This window comes from Papaver somniferum, chromosome 1 (genome assembly GCF_003573695.1).
Source record: "Papaver somniferum cultivar HN1 chromosome 1, ASM357369v1, whole genome shotgun sequence".
In the NCBI taxonomy this organism is placed as follows: domain Eukaryota; kingdom Viridiplantae; phylum Streptophyta; class Magnoliopsida; order Ranunculales; family Papaveraceae; genus Papaver; species Papaver somniferum.
The window spans coordinates 52,148,206-52,171,398 of record NC_039358.1 but is presented as its reverse complement, the minus strand read 5'-3'; the positions used below and the strand labels follow the sequence as shown (position 1 = coordinate 52,171,398).

General features: G+C 38.1%; 2 protein-coding genes across 2 annotated transcripts; one reads left to right on the top strand and one right to left on the bottom strand.

The window, feature by feature from the left end:
• Positions 1-11,080: 11,080 nt before the first annotated feature.
• On the top strand, positions 11,081-14,905 carry LOC113286680 (DUF21 domain-containing protein At2g14520-like). The gene is made up of 11 exons (XM_026535273.1): positions 11,081-11,451; positions 12,313-12,389; positions 12,481-12,564; positions 12,735-12,848; positions 12,970-13,056; positions 13,239-13,378; positions 13,473-13,560; positions 13,674-13,747; positions 14,104-14,228; positions 14,333-14,619; positions 14,746-14,905. Exons 1-11 carry the CDS (start codon positions 11,274-11,276, stop codon positions 14,788-14,790), a joined length of 1,299 nt encoding a protein of 432 aa, XP_026391058.1. The 5' UTR covers positions 11,081-11,273; the 3' UTR covers positions 14,791-14,905.
• Positions 14,906-14,985: 80 nt separating this feature from the next.
• Positions 14,986-17,530, bottom strand: LOC113286673 (solanesyl-diphosphate synthase 1, mitochondrial-like). The gene has a single exon (XM_026535261.1). The coding sequence runs from the start codon at positions 17,388-17,390 to the stop codon at positions 15,162-15,164; it is 2,229 nt and encodes a 742-aa protein (XP_026391046.1). The 5' UTR covers positions 17,391-17,530; the 3' UTR covers positions 14,986-15,161.
• Positions 17,531-23,193: the final 5,663 nt, after the last annotated feature.

The following is a 23,193-nucleotide window of genomic DNA, read 5'->3' as shown; positions in this document are numbered from 1 at the left end:
TCTTGAGTCACAATCGTGTGATCAAATGAGTCTAGTGTTAGTTAGAGAATTGATCAAATGCAAATTATCTCAGAGAAATAATTTAATCGCAATTGAATCATAATCACAATTGAGTAGTTCGTGAATCGGCTGAATCAAGGTACGCGTACGGACAGGTTTGCAAACTTACAAGAAAAATCGAGTTCCGTAGTTGACAAAACTTTTTCAGTTCACGTACCGGTTTGCAAACTTAAGACTTTCATCGGTTCCGGAGTTCACAAAACCTTTTCAGTTTGCGTACTAATTTGGGTACTAAATTGTTTCTAGAACATAGAATCGCATTGGTTCGCATACCTATTTGAATAGTTTAACCTGGTTCCCTTACCAAAGTCCACAATGGTTTGTATATGAAAATATATACCTATGGATCACAAAACAAATAGATTTTCCCATGATGTGCATACGAATATGCGTATCACACAAATCTGAAAGTCGATATATAGCTACTCTGCTACGTGTGCGAATACATGTAATACGACAGACATATCACAGTTTTCCCAGTTTGTAAGATAAACAATATAATGCGGAAAAAGAAATTACACAGACACCAAAAAATTTGTTAACAAGGAAACCGAAAATGCAGAAAAACCCTGGGACCTTGTCCAGATTGAATACCAAACTGTATTAAGCCACTACGGACACTAGCATACTACCAATTATCTTCGGTCTAGAATGTAGTTAAGCCCGAACTCAGTCTCCCACTGATTCGGGTACAGTCGCGCTCCTTATGCTTCTTGAATCCCAACAGGACTCAGCGCAATTGATTTCCTTAGATGACGTCGCACCAACTAAGAGTTGCTTCAACTTAATTGTAGACTTTAAACCAAATCTTCCTCCCACATATTAAGCCTATATAATTGATTTCCTGATTTACGATCGAAATGGATGATCAGATCAAAATATCTAGGTAATGGAAATCGATACTAACTTGACAAAAGTCTGGCTATCCTCAAAATCCGTACTTATGCAACCCGAAGTGCAGCCTAGATTATTATTCACCTCACAATTATAAAACTTGTGGAATCAGAAAGTTTGAGACGAATAGAACTTTGTGATTTCCATCTATCTTGTTCAAGTGATAAATCAAAAATAGAACAAGATCAAGATAAAAGATAACTGGACCTGGCTTCATGAATCCCAATGAAGTATTTGATAGTCGTTAAACCCTAAAAGGATTTCTGGAGAGGACGACTCTAGATACAACTAGGATACACCAAAAAGTAGTGTCAGGATTCAAAGATCCCAATTTCCAAGATTTCCCCTTGTTAGAGCACTGCTCGGTCGAACTCGCAAGCGTTGCTATCTCAAGCTTGTTTGTCAAGTTTAGTTGCCAAAACTATAAGTCTTGATTTCTACTCTACTTATAGCTAAGTTTTGGACTAGGATAGAAAGTGTAGCTGAGCTCTAGACTCCACGGCGTTCATCATACAAAGACGAAAAACTACTCAAGGAACTGGTGGAACTTCATCAACAAAAAGGTATGTGGAGACTTGAACTTATCTATCACTCAAAAGTCTATCTACTCTTTCTCGTATCTTGAGACAAAAGTCGTATTGCTATATAGACTTCGATCATACACATTTGCTATTTCGGGCCGAGTTTATCTCGCTTATCTTTTTCTCGAAATATGTGTTAGTAAGCTTTCGCTTTGGCCAAGTTCATCTTTACTCGTGACAAAAGTCATGTTAATTGTTTCAATCTCTTGAAAATCGCTTTGATGAAAAATAGTGTGTGAATAACCGCTATATATAACATCCTCTAAGAATGTTTCAATGATTAAAATGGGAGTTTAGAATATATAACCTTGAATGGATATAAACAATGTATGTGAATTCATACTTGTGTAAGTCCAAAATCCTTGAACCAAAGTATGCGTACTTTGCTGTTTAGGACAACCAGAGCTATGTCCGCATACTATCGGAAGTTCACATCCCGTGAATTTCTGCTGGAGTTTGTGAACTGAAAACAAGCTCAGTCCGGGCACTTAAGTATGCGTACGCGTATGCGTACTTAAGTGGGTTATTTTCTAAAAACGGTTTATTCATGAACTAAGATATTTATAAATTAAGGAATGCATATTTGCAAACCGTGGCTATAATGTTCATGAATCGATTCGAGTGAATCAAAACATGTTTTTGATTCGATTGTGTCTTGTATACTTCTATGAGATCTAAGCAATTGAACAACTCTCTAACTAGTTCTTTTGAACTAGTTATGGTGAAGATGAATAAGGTTGATATGAAAGTACTCATATGGATGACCATTGGTTAACTATTGTCGAACCAACTAGGTGTACACGTTTAGGTACGATAACACAAACCTAAATGAACGCGCATTTCATTTGTGTATGTCAAGTTAAGTTCGATCTAACGGTTGAAAGATATTATCTTGAATCTAATCAGGTTTTCATCTAACCGTGAATATTGAATGCTTTGTTAGCAAGGTAACTTAGATTGCGAACCCTGATTTGGAGACTATATAAAGGAGAACTCTAGAAACTGGGAAACCTAATCCCTACGCCCATTGTGTGATACTATTTGTATACTCTAGAGTCGATTCTCCTTTAACCTTAGGTTTTTATTGAGACCCTGTAGGTTAACGACTTGAAGACTTCATTGGGATTATGGAGCCAGACCCAAATATTTTCTCTGTAGTTGCGTGATCTGATCTTGCTGTTTCTATCGTATTTGAGTACAATCGTAAGATTGGCTTGAGATTAATTTCTCTGATAGGAAAGATAGAAAAGAAATCACAAACATCTTCATCTCATCGTTTGTGATTCCGTAATATCTTGTTTCGCTATTCGATTAAGATTATTGTAAGGTGTTTGATATTTCTAGGCTGTTCTTCGGGAATATAAGTCTGGTATATCAATTAGTTCTTGTTCACCTTGATTTATCAAAATACGGAACAAAACTCGTAGGTATTTCTGTGGGAGACAAATTTATCTATTACTGTAGACTTTTCTGTGTGAGACAGATTTGTTTATTAAAGTTTTCGACTTTGGTTATAGAAATTAGTTGTGGGTGAGATCAGCTAAGGGAATCAAGTGCGTAGTATCCTGCTGGGATCAGAGACGTAAGGAGTGCAACTGTACCTTGGATCAGTGTGAGATTGATTAGGGTTCAACTACAGTCCAGACTGGAGTTAGTTTTAGTAGGCTAGTGTCTGTAGCGACTTAATACAATATGTGTTTAATCTGAACTAGGTCCCGGGGTTTTTATGCATTTGTGGTTTCCTCATTAACAAAACTTCTGGTATCTGTTTTATTTCTTTTCCGCATTATATTCTGTTATCTAATTGAAATGTCACAGGTTGTGCGTTGTATCGATCAATTGGTAAATCCAACCTTTGGTTGTCGATTGAAATTGATTGATCCTTGAACATTGGTCTTTGGTACCGTTCAAGGTATTTCTCTTGTATTCAATCAGGCTCGCATATTTCTATTTGTTTGAGTAAGGATTGAATCGAGAAATTGAGATATAACTCTTTGATATAATTTTTATTAAGATTGAGTCTGTCTGCCTAGTTGATTATCTTAATAGTATATTGGAGTTAGTCCATACAGATTGCTCAGCGAAATATTGGTTGAGGTTGTTGTACCCCCACTTTTTCACCCCTTATATAGAATTCAAAGCCTAAGTTGCTTTAGGTTTAAGCTAAGATAACTTTGGAATCAAGTAAACAATATTCACCGTTAGATAAAAGCTTTGAATCTTATTCACATAAACAAGATATACACTTTGGTTAGGTAAACTGTAACTGAACCGTATATAAAAACTATGTCCAATATGGTTAGCTGAAACTAGCCGGTTTGAACTTAAAATCTTAACACTCATTTCCATGAATACAAAGACATTGATCTTGAGTTACAATCGTGTGATCAAATGAGTCTAGTGTTAATTAGAGAATTGATCAAATACAAATTATCTCAGAGAAATAATTTAATCGCAATTGAATCATAATCGCAATTGAGTAGTTTGTGAATCGGCTGAATCAAGGTACGCGCACGAACAAGTTTGCAAACTTACAAGGAAAATCGAGTTCCGGAGTTGACAGAACTTTTTCAGTTCATGTACCGGTTTGCAAAATTAGGTGCAACACTAAGTTCCGGAGTTCACAGAACTTTTTCAATTCACGTACCGGTTTGCAAACTTAAAACATTCACCGGTTCTGGAGTTCACAAAACCTTTTCAATTTGCTTACTAATTTGGTTACTAAACTGGTTCTAAAACATAGAACTGTATTAGTTTGCATACCTGTTTTAATACTTTAATCAGGTTCCCTTACCACAGTTCCATAATGGTTTGATATGAAAATACATACCTATCCGGATCACGAAACAAATAAATTTTCCCATGATGTGCATACGAATATGCGTATCACACAAATCTTAAAGTCCATATATAGATACTCCGCTACGTGTACGAGTATATGTAATACGACTTCATACATATAACAGTTTTCCCAGTTTGTAAGACTGATTACACTGTCTTGTATTACAAATATAGTTCTATATTTCTCTAACTCAATTCGAGACATTCCTGAATAAAATTAATGAAACATATCATTATTCCAGGCTATTTTCGATTGATAAACTTGAATCAAGAAATGGTTCCGAACAATAAAATGGTCTCCACAGAATTTGATCAAGTATGAACAAATGTTCATTAAGCTTAGTCATTATATTTCGAGAAATTCGTAAACTAAATAATTAGTTCTCGACTCGAAATTCTTGTCTAGGCAAGCTAGTCTAATTAGTTATGCGACAATTGTCTCAAGGATAGAAAGGTGAATATAACTTGAGAAATAGGTGGTTCAATCTTCACTTACCTTTTGTTGATGAAGTTCTCCAAAAGCTTCGGTTGATCTTTACCTTCAAATGGTAGAACGCAAAATATGACTGGTTTGTTTCTTAACTACCTCTATCCTAGACCGATCAAGACTTAACTAATTGTAGACTAGAAATCAAGATATAGTTTTGAAAACTAAATTTGACAACAAGCTTGATATAGCAATGCTTGTGAGTTCGATCGAGCAATGCTCTAACAATGCTTCATATTCCTCTCGTTTTCTAGATGTCATTGAATTTAGACTTACAATACCTCTCTTGCATATCAGCCGAGTCTTCAAAAACTAACTTAAGATGATCTGTATAGGTAGCTTGAGACGCAGTGATAGTTCATTTGAGGATAAACCTACCACTCTTACGGAAACCCATCAATCTTTCATCGAGTTCAATATGGAGTTATCCAAGAATCATGTCTCTTAGAACCACCATGGTGGAGGACCCCAATCTTCAATATAACACGACAAATGAACTGGCTTGTGGTATGTGGTAATTGAATATTTGTCCCTACTTTTGATGGACTTTACAAATATCCTTATCACACAATAAATATGTCCCTCTCTATCTATAAGCCCATCAGGGGTCCAATAAGGATTTTATTTCTTCCAAATTTGCCCTATATCTATTTTTTATCTATCCCTACTTACTTCTTCTTCTTATTCATTTAGCAGCGAACCATCATATCCATTGCTCCACCACCACCACCAGCATCTCCATCGTCACCACCTCTGCAAATTCTCCTACCTTCGTCGCCGACAATCGAGATGTATCAGCAACATATGAAACCTTCTTCTTCTTCTTCTATATCGATTTTTAAAATCATATCCAAAGAAAATGAGATCTGATTTTTTAGGTTTTGAAATCAAGTTTTGAGCAACGTCTGCGAACGATTTGGTGGTCCGATTCGATTAAGAAAAGGGGATCTGAGAGCTGCTACGATAAAATTGATTTTCGAGATGGTTATGGTGTGTGAATCAATATGATATGTTGGAGATAATGAACTTGTTGTTGCTGAGAAGTAATGGGTGTGTTCGAATCTGAAGTTGCTGATGCTTTTAATGGGTTGTGATTAAAATGAATAGATGAATGTGTAGGAATTACAAGGAATATAAAATTATGAAGAGAGAAGTAATGATGATAATGGTAGCGGCGGTGGTGGTTTTGGTGGCGATGGTGGTGGTGGTTCGAATTGGTGTTGAAGCTTCATAGAAGACGGTGGCGGTTGCTGCTATGGATTATAAATGGTGGTTGATGTTTCTGTTGGTGGTTACTGCAATGAAGGAGATGAAGCTGTTGTTGTTTATATGTTTTTATGGGATCAATTGTTGTTGTTGACCCAATTTTTTATGGGATCAACTACGGTTGTTGATCAATTTATGGGATCAACTCTTGTTGTTGACCCAATTTTTTATGGGATCAACTACGGTTGTTGATCCATTTATTGGATCAACTCTTGTTGTTGACCCAATTTTTTATTGGATTAACTACTGTTGTTGATCCTTTCAACTCCTATTGTTGATAATATTTCCTTGGATAAGTATAATCATGCTTGTATTTTAAATCTAATGTTGTAGTTTAAATCATGTAAATTTCTTCGAATGTTGAACTTGTGGTGCAATGGTAGCATGACTGATTCCATGTCAGATAATGCGTGTTCGATTCACGCCAAGTTCACCCCATTTGCATGAATCAACTTTCATTGTTGATTCCCTAAATTGGATCAACTTCTACTGTTGATCCTTTTTTTTGGATCAACTACCATTGTTGATCCCCTAAATTGGATCAACTTCTACTGTTGGTTCTATTTTTATTTGGATCAACTACTGTTGTTGATACAAAAATATCTGAACCAGTGGTGGCGGCGGCGGCGGTGGTGGCGACGGACTAGTGTGGTGGCGACGACGAACTAGTGGTGTAATGGTGGTGGTGAAGGAGTGGTGGTAGAATATTAGTGGTGGTGGCGGTTGGTAGGTGGTGGTGGAATTGTAGTAAAATGTTGGTGATGGTGGTGCTAGTGGTGGTGGTGAAGTGATAGAGGAAGAAATTTGTTGCATTTTGAAATAAAGAAAAATATTATATTGGTGGGGGTATTAAGGGAATCTAATTTTAAATGGATAAGATCATTAAAAAGTAGAGACGTATTTATTGTTGTATAAGGATATATTTATTGGGTGTCAAAAATAGGGACATATAAATAATATATCCCTGTGGTATGACATAGGTCTTGCCACAGTTGTAACTACCAATTTATCAACATAGACGTGGCAAAATCTCAGGGCTATAGACTATAGTAATGTAGTCAAATGCACATGTGATGCGCAGAATCTAAAGATAAGTTATATTTACACTCTCAAGACACTTTTCAATGAACGGATGGGAAGAAACCACAGCGCATTGACTCGACAGGATATGAGAGAACGTCGTTGTTACACATACGAGACAAATACACTCAACATTTAATGCCACCACCTACCCAACCTACCACGTGGCTAGTTTCCAGCGTAACGAGGGATACTAGAGGAGAGCGTGAGCAGAACTTAGCGATACCTGGTCTACGATATGCTCGATAACTGGAGAATTTGGAAATGCCCGCTCAGAACTATATAAATATGGATTTAGATATTTGGAGAAGGGGTTGGCAAATTTTTGGAGAAGGAGCTAGGAATAGAGTGAAGTAACCTGTAATAACAACATTATTTATACTTCATTACTAAAAATTGTACATCACTTTGTAACACTAATCATTACCGGTAAGAACTCACTCAGTACCCGGCTCCGACTAAACCACGTAAAATCACCTTGGTCAATGCTATATGTAAGGTCGTCATGTTCACCATATAAGGAAATCTTGATAGCGTCCAAGGAGAGGTGTCTAAAGATGTCTTTTTGGCGAAGAGCTCGGCTCTCGTCGTGCGCAATGGTCGGAACTGGAGGAAGGCCCGCGAGAATATCTGTAAATAAGACCCATTGCAATCTTTTTCCATATCGGGAGGCGCTACACAATAAGAAAGACAACACGCTCTGAACGAGGAGATGCGAAGTTAGAAGAATTAAGATTTTTCTTCTTGCGCTCCTCGATCTTCTTCTCCCCGCACAAAGGTTTGTCTACCGCATATCGAGACCCCTTTTTCAGTATACATTCTTGATAAGTATTTTCGCCGGATGATCAGGAGGATTCCGGCCTGTCCTGCCACTAATATTTGTACTAATCATGCTTTTGCATAAAGAACTTAACACGAGATTCAGTTAGAACTTCACCAATAGGGGGAAATCACAATAGCTGCAAGAAGTTGAATCAAGAATGGTTGTTCTGCGCGTCCTGATATACAATTTTCGCTCCAGCCAGAGCCGTGGCTTTCACCGATGCAATGGATGTGGCAACGGCTTCCTGGGTAGCGTCTCTCGGTGTGCTATCTTCAACATAGGTTACAACCTTGGGTGGTGTTGGGTCCTTTGACTGGTTTCTTTGGTCCAAGAAGACTTCTTAGATCACTCTAGTTTGCGACAACCGAGTAAACATCCCTCCCAGCACCAGGTCTCGATTTTCGGTATCCAGTAGCGGTAGCTTTCCTGTTAACGCGTTCCCAATGTTTCTCTAATTTGTTCTACTGTCCTATTTAAGTGAATTTTTTCTGCTATCTTCAGCTTTTATGATGCATTTTCTCCCATCTCCTTAGTTACTAGCGCAATAGCGCTTTGGATGATGCTAATTTAGTCGTTGTTGCTCTGTCTGTGTTCGCTCTCTCCATGGATACTTTTTTTTAGGGATGCCCTTTCTTTGGGTGCATTCTCTTTGGATGCTTTTCCTTGATTGTCCTCTCCATGACGGTGTTGACGTTGTCTTGAGACTTGTTCATGCTTTTGGCTTGTTCTCTTAAGCTTGCGCGAGTGTTGTGCTCGATGATTTGCAGTATACCCCCTTTAATTTTCCCATCACATCTGCGATAACCTGCAAAATCAGAATAATAGTCAGAGAAAATCCAATGCTATCACGATAGTGGTAAGCGACCAATATAAGATTTTCGAAATGTAAAGTGAAGACCTTGACCTAGTAAGGTTCTCATATTCCAAGTTCAAGCCTCATTGGGACATCAATGCTTTATGGAATCAGTCCCCAGCTAGGGGATACTTAGCAAGTCATATGCGAATTAACATAAACATATGTTGGGATTATTAGTCCCACATTGTCTGAGTCATCTAAGATCCTGCGGTTTATAATCCTTTGGCCTCTTTACTAGAACAAGGAACGATTTTTTGGGGACCATGGTTTTTTTGGGGGACCATGGTTTTATTTTGGGTAAAGACATTAGAAGTAAATCTAGGTCACCCCTTATCTAGATATTTATATTAATACCTAAATTACCCTCCTGATTAATTTTGGGTGATGATTAGTTAGTGTTAATAATATTTAGTGTAATGAGTAGTGAGATGATTAAGTTAAGGATAATTAGTGAGATTAAAAAATCAGATGGTTTTTTTTTTTTAGAGAAGTAGAATTATTGAGAGAGTAAAGTTAGAGAAGATGAAGAAGGAAAACATGAAAAACGATGGATTTTACCAACCACAACCGGAGGAAGGGTATTTGGGTACCCAGGTATGCTTCAAACTTAGATAATGTTGGTTGAATTGCTCCAAACTTTCAAAAAAAATGAAATTTTTTATGTAGATTTGGGCCAGTTCGGTTACCATATGTCAAGAACATGTAACCGAACACACCTGAAAGTGTAGTTCGGTTACGTTTTCCAAACACGCAGGTTACCGAACTCATTCGTTAATGGAGGTTTTGGTCGTACAGTGTAATGTACGGTTACCTAGGATAAAATGGTAGGTAACCGAACTTTGAACTTAACAATTTATTTGGGTACATCTTGTGTGTTCGGTTAGTTCGCAAACTTCAACGCAACCAAGTTCCCAACCGAATTGCAGGTTAAAAGTAACCTAGTGTTAGAAGTTCGGTTGGTTCGCAAACTTCAACATATTTTGCGAATCAACCGAACTGGGCTTATATATGCAATTAGGCAAACGTTCGGTTACTACGAAATTTATTTCTTGGCGAATTAGGTAGAGTTCGGTTACGAAGTTTCAAAGGTAGAGTTCGGTTACAAAGAAACTTAAAACTTTCTTCTCATTATTTTCGTAAACTAAAGTTCGGTGATATCCTTATTTTGCGAAGGAACCAAACTTATGGACTTGTGTTGTTCTAACATGGTTTGAGAGCATGCTATTTGTGTCGATCCTGCGGTTTATAATCCTTAGGGCCCCATTCATTGCCAATTGATTTTGAGTTGGATACCATCAGAAAAACAACAATGTTCGTAGTCATGCGATAAAAGTGATCAACAGAACCCAAGAGTAATATGTCTAACATCTTACATCCTCAGATCCGGTACTTCTACCATTTATTTTCGAAAGAAAACCAAAACATCTATTTTGAGGAATCAAACTACACCAACAGTGAATAATTCCATAAAAGAAAAGAAAAAGAGGAATTACATTACCACTGCATCAGCATTTCTGGTATAAGTTCGACTTTTTTGTTGCAACAGAAAGATAATGTTTGCTGATGACCGAATTGCATTGTTTTTATCAACATCAGACCCCCCCCCCCCCCCCCCCCCCCCCCCCACCCCCCACTTGCAAATGCACCTTTATCTTTCCCTTTTCTCAGCTTTGCACTTTGGTCATGTTTGGTATCCTGGATATCCCATCCTAGGTTGGGTTATCCAGTAAAAAACTGTTAAAATGTGTTTGTCTCACTACAATTCCAATCCTGGATAAGGATTACTAAACCTTCCTTGATTTTAGGAAGTATAAAAAGTGAGGTTATGGTATTCTTCCAAATACCTGGGATACCTGTATCCTCACCTGGGTTAGACAGTTATTTTCCTTTAAAATAAGTATTTATCTAAGAAATAATTATTTATATTAACCTATTTTTGTAGTCAAACAAACACAAATTAACCTAACCCAAGATATGATAAAATTTTAGACAAACACTATTAAAAATAACCATTAACAAGGTTATCATAAATTAAATTAAGATAAACTTTTCCAGGATATGTTATCCCGCTTCCAAACTCCCAAACGGACCCTTTATTTCATGCATGCACATACGAAAACCATGAGAGAAGTACACGTGCATTTATAGGTGGAACATGCCGTGGAAGCTTGTTTTCTCCCCATAAAAACTAAACTCCATTATTTTTCTTTTAACTGCCACTCTGATCCCCACCACCACCCTCCTCCGTCAGAAACATCTCTCTTCTCTGATACTGAAATATCAACCCATTAATGGAGTTGCTGAAGCTTTTTGGTTGTTGATTTAAGGGTTTATGAGTGTGAATCTGTTAGGGTTTTAGAGTGTTTCAAGAATTGAATTTTGGGAATGGCGGTAGAGTATACTTGTTGTGAGGCAGGGTTTTTCCTCCACGTACTTATAATATCAGTTTTAGTTTTGTTTGCTGGAATGATGTCTGGACTTACTCTTGGTTTAATGTCGATGAGTTTGGTTGATCTTGAAGTTCTTGCGAAATCCGGTACACCAATTGATCGGAAACATGCCGGTACATTTTATTTACTCTCTTTTTTTCTTCTTTTTGCATCTTTTCATGGAATTCTTTAATATTTTGGGTCGATGGAGGTCAATTGTGTGATTCTATTCCTTGATTGATTCGCATACTATTCCTGGGGATGTATTCTCCCAAAGGATGCAGAGCAATTGGGATTCCTCATCTTCTTTTGGTTATGCAAATGTGCCCTTGAAGAGACACCATAAGGTTCTATATGTGGTGTTTTAGAGAAGTAGCAACTTGTAACTTCAAATTTGTAGTCTCAACAATGCAGTTAAGGTTGTGTGAGTACTCAGTAGGTCTTCTACTTTCAAGCAATAATTCGAGCAGGCAAATTAGAGGAATAGAGTAAACTTGCCCTTATTTGGTGCTCAGATTGAGTTCTTGACTTCTTTTCAAGTCAATTGTACCCAAATAATAGAAGAGGGGCAGATAATTTGTCCACATCAAATTGTGTATGGTCTAGGAGGCAAAGATTCCCATCATAGATTATCACCATGTTAACGTTAAAATTGAAAACGTTGTGAATCGTCTACTTACGGGTTATATGTTTTTTGAATCAAATGTCATCATCCAAGCTAACCACTTGATCATTTCCAAGTTAGCCCTGTTATATGTTGGAAACTCCATTTCTAAGGCTGAGCAGCGAAGTACCACTACTGTGTAACTGTTACATGTATTTGTAGTATATGCTTTTGTCTGTACTTTTCATTGTACTCATGTCGTGCGATATATCATGTGATATGAGATGAGACAATAACTATATCTTAATGTGGCCTTATGAAGTTACAATATATGATATATATCTTAATGTAGCTGCATGTACTAACAGTTTTGGCAACCTGTTTCCACCAGCGAAGATATTACCAGTGGTCAAAAGACAGCATTTGCTGTTATGCACCCTACTGATTTGCAATGCTGCTGCCATGGAGGTAAAGTCTCTTCAGGAATATTTATTAATAATTTTTGTAACACGTTTCCAGGTGAGGCTAACTTTCTATTGAATTCCCGTTTTTTCACCAGGCGCTGCCCATTTTCCTTGATAGTCTCATTACAGCTTGGGGAGCTATACTGATTTCAGTTACCTTGATACTTTTGTTTGGAGAGGTTAGCAACTCATGGTTGCTGTTTAAGTTATGAAATTCAATCAGATGTCAATTCTTAATCGTCTTGTAGTCAATTGTTTGATTTAAACACCATCTGAAACACTGATGCATTCTATTTTTTAATTTAATTTATTCTTGATGCATGCTAATTGGTTCACTGTACACTTCTAGATTATACCCCAATCTATCTGTTCTCGACATGGTTTGGCAATTGGAGCTGCTGTGGCTCCAGTTGTCCGAGTACTAGTTTGGATCTGCTTTCCGGTGGCATATCCAATTAGCAAGGTAATTATCGATATACTTGCACTGGGGTTCTCTTTCTTATATTACTTTAATTTGTTTTGTTTTAGATATGCTATGTTATTCTAGATAGTTCTCATGGCCGTTAATATGCTATTCTTTCCAGCTGTTGGACTTTCTACTGGGGGATCGGCATGTCGCTCTTTTCCGTAGAGCTGAGTTAAAAACACTAGTGGGCTTCCATGGTAATGAGGTAAGTTCCTCTTTAACAAATCCTGTTTTGATTAAAAATGAACAAAATTCTTGATGGTTCTCCATTTCTCTATGGCTAGATTTCATCCCGTTTACGTTTATCTGATATTTGTTGCTTGGTTAGTCTTAAGTTCACGCAAATGTCATACTGTTACGCTGTTGTAACACTGCTCTTGGTAACAGGCGGGAAAGGGTGGGGAGCTGACCCACGACGAAACAACAATCATTGCAGGAGCACTAGAGCTCACAGAGAAAACAGCCAGTGACGCCATGACTCCTATTTCCGAAGCATTTGTTATTGATATTAATGCGAAGCTTGATAGGTGCGCTACTACTTTGTAATGCAAGTAACAATCATATCATTTTTACATGGTTCAAGCTTTGTTTCATGGCATTATGTGATTCTTGTGATTTCAGGAATCTGATGAAGCTAATACTGGACAAAGGTCACAGCAGACTACCTGTCTATTATGAACAGCCTACAAACATAATCGGACTTGTTCTGGTATATTTTGTTGTCTTTTGTGCACTTTAAGTGACCAGGAAACTAGCCCTTCTTTCCTTGGCAAAAGCCATGTTGCCAATCCTTAACTTAATTTTTTTCCTTCTGAAATATAGGTAAAGAATTTACTAACCATCCATCCTGCGGATGAGGTACCTGTTAAGAATGTCACAATTCGCAAGATTCCAAGGTATGTTGCTTTGGTAATAATTCACTTCGTCGTTCTTTAGTTCACTTGACAATGTTTTGATCTCCTGTTTAGTTCTTTTTTGGTAGGCTTACTCTTCTATGTGAATAAGTGCATGAAAAGATATATAAGTAGCTCTCTTAGCTTCCGTCATTTTTGAGTATATGCCAAGTGAGGATGCAAATTATAAAATGTAATGAGGTTTCCATTTGGCTCCATCACGACTCTTTTGAGCTGTGTCATTGAATGTTTCCCATAATTACCTACTCTGAGCCATATTCCAATAGTAACTGCTAGACTGAAAATGGGTCACGACTAGTAGTTAATATTAATGTTTTTAAACGTGGTTCATGTGCTAGGGTACCGGAGAATATGCCCTTGTATGATATCTTAAATGAGTTTCAGAAAGGGCATAGCCACATGGCTGTCGTCATAAGGCACCACAACAAATCGACGACACCAGAAAGCAAGATTCTGGCTGATGGTAAGCACTAATTTGGTAATCTTTTTTTTTTCACTCTGAATTTCTCAAGTTTTTTAGTTAATTTGTTTTTATATGATGTTCCTTCCTGTTTTGCTATTTACAAGCTTATAAAGACTCAGTGAGGGTGGACATTGATGGGGAGCAGACGCAACAGGAGAAGACTTTGAAGAAACAGGTATCGTTGCAAAGGTGGAAAAGCTTTCCCTATAATGGCAAAGACAAAGGCAATTCAAATAAGGGAACACTGAGGACTATGAGGAGCAAGAAGTTCGCGAGAGATATCGATGCTGATGTATTGCAGATTGATGACAACCCACTTCCCAAACTTAGTGAGGAAGAGGAGGCTGTTGGCATTATAACCATGGAGGATCTCATTGAAGAGCTACTTCAGGTATTTGAAGTTTTGAACACAATTTTGGAAGCAAACTTGTTTAAAAAAAAAGACAAAATCTTGTTAGTTTCTTCGGGACATCTTTGTAGAGCTGATTAAGATGAACTGTTGTTTTGAAAACTGTAGGAGGAGATATTCGACGAGACAGATCATCATGACGAGAATTCGTAACACGTATGCATTTGGTACATGTAAGTAACATGGTTTCTGTAGCAAAATATTGTAGACATTGAACCCTGATGTATTATGAAGAATCATAAATGAAGAGAATCATAGTTTTGATGTAGTAGTTGTTTCTCAATACTTCCCGTCCCATAAAAAGAGATACTTTCAATCTTCAACAGAGTATTTCCAGTTTACCCTTTATTTTAGTAAATCTTCAATTTTATTTCTGACGAGGGATGCATTTTCATTACATGCACTAAAATCCTTAGAAAATCAAACATCTGGCAACCCGTCCTACTAAAAATTGATAAACAAATCGTCACTTCAAAATAAGACGAGTACAAGAAATCAATGTTTAAAAGGAAAATGATACCCGTCTACTTTGTTCTTGTGATGACTATCCGAGTAAGTTCCACAAGTGCCCGCCTGGATATTCTGACATTATCATCTTCACTCTGAGGAAGAGCGTCAATGGCCGAGGCTGCCAAGTTGGCGTGCTCTGTTGCTAGCTCTGTAGCTCTTTGTATTCCACAACTTCTCCCAAGGTAATCAAGGGCAAGATCAACATTTGCAGGGTTGTCGAAGCCGCGATTGATGACTTCTTGTAGTTGTGGAAATTCTTCAATAGCAAATAATATCGGAGCAGTTATAATCCCGTGACGGATGTCAGACAGGGAACCCTTTCCAAGAGAAGCTGATGTCCCTGTGAAATCAAGAATGTCATCAATCAACTGAAATGCTAACCCCAGGTTTCGGCCGTAATCATAAGCCAACATTGCAACTTCAGTTTCCTGGTCCGCCAGAAAAGCGATTGCTTTGCAGCTGTTTGCAATCAGTGATGCTGTCTTGTAGAAAGTCTTCTTCATATACTGATCCATGCTGCAGCGCTGTTCTGATGTACCGGACATTTGCATTATTTCACCAGTTACAAGATGTTCCAGAACCGTTGAGAGCAAGGTAACAACCTCATTGTTTTGTAAAGAGGCTAATGTCACAACAGCTCTGGAAAGCAAAAAATCTCCTGCTAGCACAGACAGCTTATTCCCCATACAAGAATTAAGGGAAGGAACACCACGCCTTGTATTGGCATCGTCTAGGACATCATCGTGAAGAAGACTTGCAACATGGATCATCTCGGTGATCTCCGCAAGACGCTGCTGTCTTGTACGTAGGCCACTAAAAGCATTGGTCGCAGCATCAGGAATGGACCCAGGTAGTGACACATTCAGTGCTGATGCCATCAACAACAGAATTGTGGGACGGAACCTCTTTCCCTCTACTCCCATCTCAAAGAAATATTCTGCAGCTAAGGAAAGCCGAGGGACCTCATGAGCAACCACCATATCCCTTAAACGATTACCAATAAGACAGAGTTCATCAGCAACTAGAGAAAATGGGTCTACTTGTCCCTCAACCAAAAATCTCCTACCCTGCTGAGTTTGATCTCTCTTTCCCTCTAACCCCATTTCTGAGTATGCACCTCTTTGATTCAATAAACCAGAATTCTCGCAGACATTTTGTATTGCTTCTACCAGGCTAAGTGTCTTTGTTGCATTTGGATCATTATTATCGATCTTAGTTTTTAGCGTACTCAAAATATCATAGCAAGCACCATAAACATCAGACATAGATTTCAGTTCGTCGATAACCTTTGCACAAAGACGGATGACATGCCTTATTTTCACGCCTCCTCTGAAAACTTCAATGTTGTTGTAACACAAAGCCAACGTTCCGATGGAAATGATCTGAGGAATAGCACAGAATCGGAGAATGGCAGGATCCTGCAATGCAGACAGGTACTCTAAACAACTCTGGGCATGCGATAAGGCATCAGTAACCATATCATTCAAGCAAAATACAGCTTTTTCCGAGTTTTCTTCAGATGCCAAGTCCCCAAGTTTATCTACATATTTACTCCAAATTTGCCGAGGCCAGTGCATGGGTGCTTTCGGTATCTTATTCATATCCTCCATAAAGTCTTGAATAATATGTTGCTTCTGAGTCATTAAACCCAAGGAATCGGCGAGACAATCTGGGGGCGCCACTTCCTTCAAATTGGATGCATGAAAATATTTTGACATTTCTACCCAAACAATGCCATTTACAATGTGACAGTACTCGGTGTAATCATCAACTGTTTCTACTTCTTTAAGTATAAATTTCGCCATTCCAGCTCCCATTCTTTTTGCTGTTTCTACAATTAACTCCTGACAGCCTTCTTGAAGCTCCGACAATGCGGTTGAAACGTGATGATATTGGTCCATCAGATCTTTGTGGTGCTTCTTTGTACCACATGACAGGTTAAGATTACTATCATATATGTGATGATGAAAATTTTCAAGAATAGCCACCTTAATATCAGAAGCTATGTTCATGTCATCCTCAACTGTATCAAGCGCCCTGAGAACTAGATGAGAAACACAGAAAGTGTCACGAAGCTCGGGGCTCAAGCATAGGTGAACTGCAAAGTCGATCATGGGAGAATCTTTCTGAAGATTGGAATAACAAAAGACCCAATGTGGTTCAGCTGGGATTTGTTTCTTGACATTTTTCGCAGCAATGAGTTGCATAAGTGGAGAAAAATCGAACTCTCTCCCTTCTGCCATGTTAAAAGTCTTCCTTAATGGATTTGGTGCTGCAATTGATGTTTACTTGAGATGAAGAAGAAGAGACTAAGAAGAAAAATGGCAGGGAGGAAACAAGAGATTTACTAGTTACCTCCACCACTTCGATCTGTTCTTGATATCTTCCCTTTCATGGAATCTTTCTATTGATTTTCACGCTCTGTTTAGTTTTCTGTATCTGTAAGTGAACTTGTAGTGCCAAGGCAATTTGTTTAATGAGAGTTGTAGAGTTCATCTTTCCCCACCATCACATGCTTTAATTTTTGTCTTTCTTGTATTTAGAGTATGTAGCATTTTTCTAATGAGAATGCTAACTGAAATTTTGTCTTTCAAACATTTTGAGGTCTGACTCAAAATATACCCCTCGAGTTGTTCAAAAAAAAGTTGTATTGTTATCCAAAATTTATCCGATAACTTGAAAATTGTACCCTGATCTAGATTTTACTCGCGACTAAATCGCGATTTTTTTAAGAGCAGTGCTCAGCGTGGGAAAGCCTCATAAGCAAGCATCACAATTGCCGTCAGATCAAATTGTATACGGTTGAATTGAGTTGATAGGTAAAGATGAATCTCAGATCTCCAATCTTTTTCCCTGGTAAAATCCTCATCCTCATCCTCATTTTCTTTTATTACGATGTCATCTTCCATGAAATCGTCGGCAATATCCTCCCCTACATCATCCTCAGCAATGTCCTTCTCAACGTTGTCCTTGCGGTGTGTGGCGAGGGATTGCCGAGGGATGATGGAAGGTTCGTACACCCTGGATACTTTGATACTTTCACGCCCTCATCTTTTAACATAGATGAAATGTATGCCAAGGCATCGGCATGCCTGAGTTTCTTTCTGCATAGGTGCCGAAATTTGATGTTCGGTATCTGGGCTGCCAGAGTCTGGACTAACGCCATATACTTTGAAAGGGTTTCGTCGTAGACATTGTATTCTACCCCGATTTGCCGTATGACCAGCTGTGAGTCACTTGTCAAGCGTACCTCGGTTAAGCCCATCTCTATTATTAAACGAAGAGCGTGTACCACAGCCTCGTATTCGACGATGTTGTTGGCATGCCCCTTGAACTCTAGTCTCAGCGCATGGACGATCCTTTCTCCGGTGGGGGTGGTGATTACGATGCCTATGCCAGCACCTTCCCGATTTCTGGACCCGTCTACGAAGACTTCCCATTGCCTTTGGTTTGTAGGTTCCATAATATCGACAGGGTCTTTTCCATCTTCGGTTTCTGGCATGCCTTGGACTTCCTCGTCATTGTCCAGAGGTAAGTCCGCTAGGAAATCTGCCAAAACTTGAGATTTCTGGGAATGTTGAATCTCATGGATTATGTTGAATTGGTCGAAATGTTTGTTCCATTTTGCTATCCTCCCAACTTTCCCAGTGCTTTTGAGAATAGCCTCAAACGGTGCTTTGCAGGGGACACGAACATAATGAGTCAAGAAATAGGTTCTCAACTTCTGAGTTGCCCATACTAGTGCCAAAATGAGCTGCTCGATCTTCGTGTAATTCCGTTCCGCCGGGTTAAGTGTCTTGCTGACATAGTAAATTGGCTGCTCAATCTTCGTATTGGTTTTAACCAGCACTGCGCTGACCGCATCATCGATTTCAGCTATATAAAGAGCCAATACTTCTTCAGGATCCGACTTCTGGAGAATGGGGATTGTTTCCAAATACTCCTTAATTTGTTGGAAAGCTATCTCACATTCAGGGGTCCACTCGAATTTGCATCCCTTCTTGAGGATGTTGAAAAAGAGTTTGCATCTATCTGATGATCTTGAGATAAACCTCCCTAGCGCTGCTAGGGATCCATTGAGTTTTTGGACTTCTTTCAAGTTCTTCGGGGATGGAATTTCTACGATGGCTTGGATTTTGGCAGGATCAACCTAGATGCCCCTTTTAGTTACTAGGTATCCAAGGAATTTCCCTGAAGTAACACCAAACGTACACTTCTCCGGGTTTACTTTCATGTCGTGCTTCCTCATAGCCTCAAAGATATCTCTCAAATCCTGGTGATGATCCACGCACATCTTACTTTTGACCAGCATATCATCTACGCAGACCTCCTATGTCATGTACGAACCCGAGGGGCCGAGACGATATAGTAATCGTCGTCCTTCCCTGCAAACAGTTTATATATGTATATATATATATTTATTTATTTTTTATATATAAACCTTCCGTAGGGTTTAAAAAAAATAATAATAATGTCTCGATTGTCCAGTCCAAAAAAAGAAAAAAAAATAAAAAATAAAAATAATAATAATTACAAAAAATGGAAAGTTTCTTAAAAAAAACAATTCTCTCTTTTTTCTTCTTTTTTTTTCTTTGTCTTTTTTCCTTCTCTTTTAGCTTTAAGCTTTGATTCCAAGGTCTTTAGTATCCAACTTCAAACCTGTAATACAAAGACACAACTAAAGAGACGTAAAAAGAACAAATGGAATAATAAAAAATAATAAAAAATAATAAAAACCTAAAAATTCTACCTAAACACAAATCCGCGTCGGCGGCGCCAATTTGTTGTAATATTTCGATTGCGGTAAATAAGGATTCGTTGCTCGGACTTGAAAAGATTTTTAAAACAAAAATATATACAAAATTTGTCACAGGATCAAGAGATACTAGGACTCAGGATTCCACCAATTCTTATACTCATGCGAATCAACTATTAATTCTAGAAAACTATAGCTTATAATGATAACAAATATCGACTCTTTTCTTTGCCAAAAAATAGATTTTGTAAAGTATTAGATGTAAATCATAAGCATAATGCATCAAGAGTTCCTAGACTAAGCATACATCATCAGATAAATCACAAATAATCAAGAAAAATCATAAATCAACTCATAATAGTGCAAATAGTCATAAAAGAATTAAATAGAATTACTCATGCATAAAGAATGGTTTCCTCCATCATCCCAGTAATGGGGTTTATCTATTCATAATAATCATGTTCTAAAAATATATATTTGATGCTCAAAATATGATTAAAAGAGTCAAAAGTTATGAAACAATGATTCTAAGACTCACAAGATGTTTAAAAGATTGAAAAAGGATAAAACAGAGGATCAACGACCCTCAGTAAGCGTCCAGAAAGAAACGATAGATGGTAACTGCAGCTAAACTACGACACTTCCTCTCTGCTGCTTGCACTGTTGAAGAACGACGGCCCTGGAAGGTCCGTTCTTCGTCTTCTTGTTCCTCCTCGAGCAGCAGCAGGAAGCTTTCCTGCAAATCCTGTTCTTCGCCTCTGCAACCTCCCTCTGGTCTCTGATCGACCCCAAAAATCTTGATAATCTTCTCTCACTTCGCACCAGCCTTTATATACCCAATCAGCTCCAGAAATCCCGAGAAAATCTCTTCTTCTTCCTTTCTTCCAAGTCACGGCTTTTCTTTTCTACACGGTTGCTGATCCTTGTTCAAACTCTTCGTACGCGTCTTCTGTTGTTACCAAAATTTCCCAAGATATAAGGGAATCGAATAAGAGAAGATATCCTTCCTAATCCTCCACGCAATTGCCAAAACTGGACCCAACAGAATCCCGTGAAAACAACATTCTTTGTTCTCTTTTCACAACTTATCCAGCCCAATTTGCTTCGTGAAATCACTTACACTATCCATGTTTAGATTAATCACGTTCATCCCAACTGTTTCCAGCGATTGAATCTCTTGAAATCTGCTCCAAAATTCGAACCCTAAAAATTGTTCTTCGCTGCCCATAGTTTCCCGCCAAAACGAATGTTTGAAAACGTGAAGAAATGTGACCTTCCCCTATCCAGTCCCGGTCTCCCTTTAGCAGATGCCTGGAAATGGGTCACCCCTTAGTAATTAGGTTACCCCTTATCCAAAGTGAGAGCCCGTATAGTAATTTTCTCCCACGGGCGCAAAAACCACTTTTTTAGCCAATTTCGCCGCAAAAGCTTATTTCTCCAAAAATACCTACAGGGACATAAAAAGCCATAATAAATATAAAATCGAGCACTAATAATATATACAATTGAGATTATATAAGACACAAAAATGTGCCTATCAAATACCCCCAAACTTATTATTTGCTAGGCCTCGAGCAAATCAAATAGAAAATAAAATCCTAACTCACTGTCGCAGGCATCGTCGATTGCATTTAGCGTATGCAATAAGCCTTTAAACCCCTAGGTGTCCCTAGTGGCCGAGTTATAGTCTCGGGAGGGCTTACTAGAGATATACCCACAAAACCTTAATACTCCGGACCCTAGCTATCTACAACGAACCTTGGAAGGCACTAAAGAATATCCTTGGTTGGCATACTTATTGACTACAAGAGGAAGTACCCTGATGCGAAATTCCAATTGATGTACACGAGTTTGCACTCAAGCATACTAAAATTCATATAAAGTGACATAGCTCTACTCAAATAGTTGCACTATGGACATCAATATCCGGAGTCAAAACTAATCACATGGATAGATCAAGAAGATGGATATAGAAAAACATAGATGGTTTTGATGTTTACTAAGTAAACGGCGTTTCCCATATCTGTCTGAATACCTCCGCCAAAATGAACCTATCCTAATGGATTGAGGTACTAGTCTGACTAATATCAACACACTGGAATATACAAGGGAACCATTGGTCGATATCCTAACTCTAGGTCAACACAACTGGCATATACAAGGGTACCAGTGGTCGACTTTATTGAATTTATTCCTTTTGGTCAAATGGTCTGGTCTCAATTTTTTTTTTTTGGTATCTCAATCACTCTAATTCACCCTAGAATTGGTAACAACTTGAATCGTGGGCCCCACCTATCACCTAGAGAAACATAGTTTAAAAACAAAATAAAATAAAAATAGAAGTGAAAAGGACTCAACGAGATATGGTGAAACTATCATGTTATTTCTAACACCTGAGCTCTGTGCTTTTATGAATAGACTCTTTAGATGTTTCCATCTAATCAGATTGGTTCCTTAACTCCTACAACCAAAATGCTTCCATCCACTTAGATTAGTTAGTGCAATCCTTAACAGGCATAAATTTCTAGGCTCTGGATTTTATTTATTATGCAACTAAAAAGTTTCTCCCATACCCCCAAACTTAAATCTAACATTGTCCTCAATGTTCTAAAGATGAAATTAAAAGCATGAACAAGGAGAAACTGTTACCAATGAAGCAAAAGAGATAAGGAAAGATATTACCGTGTCGCTTGAGCATGGGATACCTCCCAAGAAGTGCTAAGTTTAAAGTCTTCAGCCAGACTTAGGAAAGGATTAGTCAACTCGAACCATAAAGTAACAGTCGAAATAACTGTGGGTCTTCAAAACTAAATAGAGCTGACCAAAGGAAACTGCAATGAACCAAGAAAGTGAACAAGACTAGCATGCCCTTACTTAGTTTCCTGATTAAGAAATTTATATCTAATTGTGGTTTAGGTTCAGGTTCTATGAAAGGGTCTAAATAGAAAATTTTCATTGGCTGCGTTTCTTCATAGGTGGGATCCGAATCATTAGGTCCTAGAGTCTGGAAAAACTCAAATATGATCTTAGAAGCGCACAATAATAACCTAAATAACTGAGGATCCTCTAAGTCAATAAGATTTGACTTACATAATTGACCACAATGAGAGTAGTGGTCATTCTTAAGCAAATGTGTTGATTCTATTTTCCTAAAGCATTTAGGTTTAGTCTCACAACTTAATATTCGACACATTTGGAATATAAACATTCCCACAGTTGGAAGAAAACTATTTGGTGGGAAAACAAAGTCAATCTGGTGATCATAGCCTGGGCAAACCACATCAACCAGA